This window comes from Neopelma chrysocephalum, unplaced genomic scaffold, assembly GCF_003984885.1.
Source record: "Neopelma chrysocephalum unplaced genomic scaffold, ASM398488v2 Primary Assembly neopelma1_97140, whole genome shotgun sequence".
Classification (NCBI taxonomy): Eukaryota; Metazoa; Chordata; class Aves; order Passeriformes; family Pipridae; genus Neopelma; species Neopelma chrysocephalum.
Window position 1 is genome coordinate 393 of NW_020925781.1, and position 7,537 is coordinate 7,929.

Genomic DNA, 7,537 nt, shown 5'->3' on the forward strand with positions numbered 1-7,537 from the left:
CCCTGTCCCTGCTCCCTCTCCACACCCTGTCCCCATCCCTGTCCCTCTCCCTGCTCCCTCTCCTCCACCCTGTCCCTGTCCCTGCTCCCTCTCCTCACCCTGTCCATCTCAATCCCTGGGTTGGATCCCGGGGGCTCCCGGCGCTGACGGGCGGGACGTGCCACTCTGTCCCCACAGGGGAGGTCGTGGTCAGCGTGGAGCCCGAGGTTCCCATCAGGAAGATGGAGACGGTGGTGAAGCTGGAAGCTGTGAGTGTCCCACCCCCCCACGGAATTCCCACTCTCCAAGGGATCCCACATTGTGTGGGCTCCCACTTGGGCAGCCAAGTTGTCCCAGAGGGATCGGGGTCTGTCACACCCTGGAAGTACCTGGGCCCGTTTTCTGGCCAGAACAGGAGTTTCAGCTCCTTCTCACACCCCTGTGCTCCACAAAAACAGAGATTCCTAGAGCTGCTCCCAGGGCTGGAGCCCCTCTGCTCTGGAGCCAGGCTGGGAGAACTGGGAATGTCCAGGCTGGAGAAGAGAAGGATCCAAGGAGACCTTGGAGCCCCTTACAGGGCCTAAAGGGGCTCCAGGAGAGCTGGAGAGGGACTGGGGACAAGGCATGGAGGGACAGGACACAGGGAATGGATCCCACTGCCAGAGGGCAGGGAGAGGAATTCTTCCTTGGGAGGGTGGGGAGGGGCTGGGCTGGAATTCCCAGAGAAGCTGTGGCTGCCCCTGGATCCCTGGGAGTGTCCAAGGCCCAGTTGGAGCAACCTGGGATGGCGGGAGGTGTCCCTGCCCGTGGCAGGGGGTTGGAATTAAATGACATTTAAGGTCCCTTCCCGCCCAAACCGATCCGGGATTCCACAACCTGTGCCCAGCCGAGGGTTTGTTTCTGACCTGCTCTCTCTTTCCCTGCTCCCTTCCGCCCTGGACGGCAGAATTCCGACGCGGTGGTGAAGGTGGACGTGGTGAGTGCTGGACCTTCCCTGCGTCCCCTCTCCCAACCCTCTGCTCCCTCTCCAGCCCTTCTGCTCCGCTTCCCATGGACCATCCCCTGCACCCCCAGGACGGGCAGGGACACAGCGGTGTTGTCTCCTCGTGGGTGTGGATATACTTACATATATTACAGTTATATACACTTAAAATACTATGTACATATAAAAAAAGAACTCCAAATAACGCCCTGAAAAGGGGAAGGGAAAAGGGACAAAAACGCAAAAAAACCCCCAAACCCCGAAGCGGGTGTGCACAATCGATAAAAACTAGCAAAAGAAAATCTTACCACTCTCCTTGAGAGAGCAGAATTGTGCCAAATGACCACTGGCACCCTCCGCCTTCCGAGGCCTACAAGGCCTCGCTAGGCCTCTCTAGGCCTCACTAGACCTCACTAGGCCTCGCTAGGCCTCACTAGACCTCACTAGGCCTCGCTAGGCCTCACTAGGCCTCGCTAGACCTCACTAGGCCTCGCTAGGCCTCACTAGACCTCACTAGGCCTCACAAGGCCTAACTAGGCTTTGCTAGGCCTAACTAGGCTTTGCTAGGCCTCACTAGGCTTTGCTAGGCCTCACAAGGCCTCACTAGGCCTCACTAGGCTTTGCTAGGCCTCACTAGGCTTTGCTAGGCCTCACTAGGCCTCACTAGGCCTCGCTAGGCCTCACTAGACCTCACTAGGCCTCGCTAGGCTTCACTAGGCCTCGCTAGGCTTCACTAGGCCTCGCTAGGCCTCGCTACGCCTCACTAGGCCTCACTAGACCTCACTCCCCGACACAAGCAGGACCAACAGCAGAGAGCCTGTGCCTTCAGACCCACCAGAAGAGAAGAGGGCAGAGGCTTCTCTCTCCTTCTTCTTTGTACCCTGGCTTATGTAAAAATCGTAGGGAATACTGGGAACATGGCCACCGGAAGAGAAGAGGGCGGAGATTCTCTCTCCTTCTTCTTTATGCCCTGGCTTATGTAAAAATTGTAGGGAATACTGGAAACATGGCCACCAGAAGAGAAGAGGAAAAAAGCTTCTCTCTCCTTCTTCTTCATACCCTGGCTTATGTAAAAATCATAGGAAATACTGGGAACATGCCCACTTCCTTGGTTCCCAACTGGTCACCAAGGAAGGCCTAGACTAAAACTGTCCCAGGAATGCATGGATGGAAGGGATGATGGGAATCTGGGGGTGGGGGTGGTCTCAGGGTTTCCCCATCCCTGGGAGTGTCCCAGGCCAGGCTGGACGGGGCTTGGAGAAACCCAGAAGAGTGGCAGGTGTCCCTGGTGGGATGAGATGAGCTTTAGCACCCCTCCCAGCCCCAAGCATTCCATGATTCTGTGGCTCCGAGGCTATTGGAGCCTGGATCCGCCCTGGCACTTCAGGAGGCATTTCCCTCCTCCCTGCCATCCCTCCCCTTCTGTGCTTGCTTCCCTCGGGCCTTCAGAGCGAGGAGGAGAAGGAGAAGAAGAAGAAGAAGAAGAAAGGAGGAGGAGGAGGAGGAGGAGGAGGGGAGGAGGCAGAGGAGGAGGAGCCCGACGAGAGCATGTTGGACTGGTGGTCCAAGTATTTCGCTTCCATCGAGACCATGAAGGAGGTGGGTTGGGGCAGGGCAGGGGTGTGGCTGGAGGGGCAGGAAAACGTTATTCCCTGGCTGGGAGCTCCCACCCTTTTCCAGCTCCTCCCAAAACCTCATGGATGCGCCGCATCCCTTGCCGGCCCTGCCTGTCCCAGAGTCATTCAGGCTGGAAAAGCCCTCCCAGATCGAGTCCAACTGCCCCGAGTGCCAGACCCACAGGGCTTTTGAGCCCCTCCAGGGGTGGGGACTCCACTTCTACCCCGGGGCAGCTTTTCCACGAGGAAATCATTCCCGATATCCAACGATTTCGTTCCTCCCCCAGCAACTCCGGCAGCAGGAAGCGGCCGCGGCAGAAGCGGAGGAGAAGGAAGAGCTGGAGCTTGGAGAGGGTGAGCAGGGCAGGAGGGAGGGCACGGGGGGACCAGGATTGCTCTCAGGATCCCCGTGGATCCTGCCCAGCTCCATGGCCACTCCAGGGGCTCGCAGGGTGTCGTGTTTCCCTGGGAGGGGTCGGGTTTTGGGAGTGCTTTTGCCTGCACGTCCTCTGGCCCAGGGAGGGAAAACCCCTGGAGTGCTGTGTCCAGCTCTGGGCCCTCAGCTCAGGAAGAACATGGAGGGGCTGGAGCAGGTCCAGGGAAGAGCAACGAAGCTGGGAAGGGACTGGAGCACAATTCCCGTGGGGAGAGGCTGAGGGAGCTGGGGGGGCTCAGCCTGGAGAGGAGGAGGCTCAGGGGAGACCTCATCATTCTCTCCAACTCCCTGACAGGAGGTTGTAGCCGGGTGGGATCGGGCTCTGCTCCCAGGAACCAGCAGTAGGACAAGAGGGCTCAGTCTCAAGCTGTGCCAGGGGAGGGGCAGGTTGGATATCGGGAAGGAATTCTTTCCGTGGAGAGGGATCAGCCCTTGGAATGGGCTGCCCAGGGAGGGGGAGGATTCTCCATCCCTGGAGGTGTTTAAGGACAGACTGGATGTGGCATCAGTGCCATGGGCTGGGAACCACGGCAGGGTTGGATCCAGGGTTGGGCTCCATGATCTCGGAGCTATTTTCCAACCCGGCTGATTCTGGGATTCTGTGACTCTGCAAAAGGCTCCAAGGGCCAGGCCAGGCACAAGGACAAGGCCAAGGCACCCAAGGAGGACAAGAAGAAGAAGCAGCAGCAGGCGGCCCCCGAGCTCCCGGAGAAGAAGAACAAGCAGAAGGTCGACGAGCTGAAGGTGCGTGTGGAGGGGGAAGGAGGGGGCAGGGAAGCCTCTGCTGCTTCCAAGGAAGTGCCTGATCCTAGGGGAGGTTGATCCCACCCGGGGATGTATCCTGGGATGAGGATTGACAGCTTCTCTCCGTGGTTGGGGGGACTTGGAGGTCACAGGGTTGATAGAAAAGGGGGGTTCCCAGGAAGGCTCATCCCTGGGGCAGCTTGGATGTGCCCCGGCTGGAGGGGAGAGTTTTCCAGCCTGGATTTGGGGCAGGGGCGGGCTCTGGATCAGCGATTCCAAGGATTTATTTAGGATTCATGTAGCCTGTGAGAACTGGGCGCTGGGATCACAGAATCCCAGGATCGCTTGGGTTGGAAAAGCCCTCTCAGCCCATGGATCCCCCCTGTGCCCGATGCCCACCTTGTCACTGAGTGCCACAGCCAGGCCTTCCTGGGACACCTCCAGGGCTGGGCACTCCAAACCTCCCTGGGCAGCCCCTGCCAGTGCCTGACCACCCTTTCCATGAGGAAATTCCTCCTCCTGTCCCACCTGCCCCTCCCCTGGTACAGCTGGAGGCCGTTGCCTCTCCTTTTGTCCCTTGTTCCATGCTCACCGCATCTTTTCCTCACCATTTGTGGTGATGCCTTAAGACCCTTTTAGTTTTTTGATTTTGCTAATTTTCATAAGCTTTGTATGTAATTATAGTAGAAGCAGCTGTGTTATATTCCTCACCCTTTAGCACCCTTTATTTACACATTCCTCAACCCTCTTACCCCATTCCATGCCCCTTATATCAATCCTACCCCCGAATCCAGTAGAAATGTTTAGTCTTTTGTCAAGGCAAGGCCTATTCTGTTTAAAGAACACCCATATCCAGGCCTGAACAACAGAACAGAGTCAAGAATTAGGCGACCATGTACCCTCTGTGCTCTGAAGATGGTGATGGTGATGAAGAGAGGGTCCCGAAATGCACCCCAGACTCAATTCTAAGGGGATGGGCTGGGGGCAGATCAGAGCAAAGGCTACGGGGTGGAAACATTTGGGATTGGACAGATATTATTATAAAATGTAACATCTCAGGCAGGAGTCTTGTAACATCTCTTGCCTTGGCACAATTAAACCCTTTCCTTATCTCAACCTCAATTAACTGCTCCTGAGTTTTTTTTTCTTAGCACCACCTGAGCAGGCATCAGTGGTTTGTTCGTTGGGTTTTTTTTAATCCCAATTCCCCCTCTTTTAACTCCTCCCCGTCCCAGGTGTTCAACAAAGAGCTGGAGTTGGAGTTCGACAACTTTGAGGACTGGCTGCACACCTTCAACCTGCTCCGGGGCAAGATCGGGGACAACGACGACACGGCCACGGAGGAGGAGCGGATCGTGGGCAGGTTCAAGGCGAGTGCTGGGTGGGCCCAGGAGTGTCCAGGGGCAGGGGTGGTGGCCGGGACCCCCGTGCTGGGGTGGGCTCTGTGCCCCCTGTTATAAGTAAAAGAAACTAGGCTGAAATATAGCAATAAAAGTTTATTGAAGATTTATATAAAATGCAAATAAGCAAAACAGCGCTGGGCGGCCGGGGAGGCTCCTGCTCCACTCACAGCACGCAAACACAGTAAGCAAAACCAGTAACTTTTATTCCCTTATCAATTCCCTTCCCATAATCACTTGTTATCCCTCTATTGGATCCAAGTTTGCAGGTCTGGTTCTTGGTTGGTTCTTTTGCAGGCTCGTTTCAGTTGCCAGGTGCTTTCCTTTCCATAGTTTTAATCAGTCCTTAGTCCTTGAGGCCTAGTGTGTAGCTTAGTGTGTAGATATCTCCAGATGTCCATCCTGGATTCTCTTTATCATCCTCGTTCTTGACCCTTTGATCCTTGTCCTTCCCTTCGTTACTTTATGCGTGTGCTATGAGACAATTTAGAAAAATAAGATACAAAATACTTATTCAGACAATTTAGAAAAATAAGATACAAAATACTTATTCAGCAAGGCACAATAATTTGTCTTTCCAGCTTGAGGACTGCAAGCTGCAGGACTATCAGCCTACAGTGCTGACAGAATAATGAACCATTCTGCAACTTGCAGCCTCCCAACCTTAACAGAACATTGATTATAATAACATATATATGTATATAAGAATAGAATATAACATGCCTATATATATATATAACATGCCTATATATACCTATATAGGTATATAAGAATATAACATGCAATGCAATTTAATGAGTAAACTACTACTACTAATTTGATGAGTAAATTAAACTACTGCTGCTAATTTATTACACCCCCACTCACCGAGGGCTGGGCCCTCCCTTGTTCCAGGGCTCCCTGTGTGTGTACAAGGTGCCGCTGCCCGAGGATGTCACCAGGGAAGCAGGATACGACCCCACCCTCGGGATGTTCCGGGGGATCCCCAGCAACGACCCCGTCAACGTCCTGGTCCGGGTCTACATCGTCAGGGTGAGGGGGGATGTGGGCTGGGATGGGGGGTGATCCCAGAGTCCCTTCTGTGGGCTGGGACAGGGGGTGTGTGATCCCAGGGTCTCTTCCATGTGCTGGGACAGGCTGTGATCCCAGGGTCCCTTCCATGTGCTGGGACAGAGGGTGTGTGATCCCAGGGTCCCTTCCATTTGCTCATCCATGTGCTGGGACAGGCTGTGATCCCAGGAATCCTTCCATGTGCTGGGACAGGGGGTGTGTGATCCCAGGGTCCCTTCCATGTGCTGGGACAGAGGGTGTGTGATCCCAGGGTCCCTTCCATTTGCTCATCCATGTGTGCTGGGACAGGCTGTGATCCCAGGGTCCCTTCCATGTGCTGGGACAGGGTGTGTGTGATCCCAGGAATCCCTCCGTGTGCTGGGACAAGGGGGGTGATCCCAGGAATCCTTCCATGTGCTGGGACAGGCTGTGATCCCAGAAATCCTTCCATGTGCTGGCACAGGGGGTGATCCCAGAGTCCCTTCCATGTGCTGGGACAGGGGGTGATCCCAGGGTCTCATCCATGTGCTGGGACAGGCTGTGATCCCAGGGTCCCTTCCATGTGCACTAACATCAGGCAGGAATAGCCCCAGTTTTATCCAAAACACCCCATTTAGGAGGACTGGAGTGGCCAGACAGGGACAGGCACTAACACCAGGCAGGAATAGCCCCAGTTTTCCCCAAAACACCCCATTTAGGGGGACTGGAGTGGCGAGGCGGGGACAGGGATAAACACCAGGCAGGAACAGCCCCAGTTTTATCCAAAACACCCCATTTAGGGTGACTGGAGTGGCCAGACAGGGCCAGGTGTTCCCAGGGGCAGAGAAGGATCCCTGAATCCTTCCCTGCCGGGGATGGATCCATCCCTGAGGGATCTCCCGTGCCCTCCCCAGGCCACAGACCTTCACCCCGCCGACATCAACGGCAAGGCCGACCCCTACATCGCCATCCGGCTGGGCAAGACCGACATCAAGGATAAGGAGAACTACATCTCCAAGCAGCTCAACCCCGTCTTTGGGAAGTGAGTTTCTCCCAGCCCTGTCCCCCTTTTTCCCAGGGCCTGGAATTGTTGAGCTGAGCCTGAGCCGAGCTCTGAGCCACCGGTGGGGTGTCACAGAGTTACTGCAGCCCTTGGAGCTGCACCCACGATGTCCCACAGCTGCTGCCTGAGCTGGAAAAGCAGGATTCATCCCACAGAACTTCCCTGGGAAGCGGGGTGGGCGTCCTCCTTGCAGGGTGTCCTCCTTTGCCAGCCTGTGGTCGGGGGCTTAAGAGACTTCCTGAGAGCAAATCCCTCCTTTAGGAACCCTCAGACCTAAATCAGACCAAG

General features: G+C 55.5%; 1 protein-coding gene across 1 annotated transcript in view; it reads left to right on the forward strand.

Moving 5' to 3' along the window:
• Nucleotides 1–131: 131 nt before the first annotated feature.
• Nucleotides 132–7,537, forward strand: part of LOC113961402 (otoferlin-like) — a gene marked incomplete at its 5' end in the record, with an annotated part of 16,868 nt that continues 9,462 nt past the window's right edge. Inside the window, 8 exons of the mRNA XM_027671716.1 lie at nt 132–248; nt 926–955; nt 2,411–2,560; nt 2,865–2,931; nt 3,630–3,757; nt 4,993–5,127; nt 6,052–6,189; nt 7,101–7,228. Of these exons, the coding sequence (XP_027527517.1) occupies nt 132–248; nt 926–955; nt 2,411–2,560; nt 2,865–2,931; nt 3,630–3,757; nt 4,993–5,127; nt 6,052–6,189; nt 7,101–7,228 (893 nt within the window). The remainder of the gene's footprint in view (nt 249–925; nt 956–2,410; nt 2,561–2,864; nt 2,932–3,629; nt 3,758–4,992; nt 5,128–6,051; nt 6,190–7,100; nt 7,229–7,537) is intronic.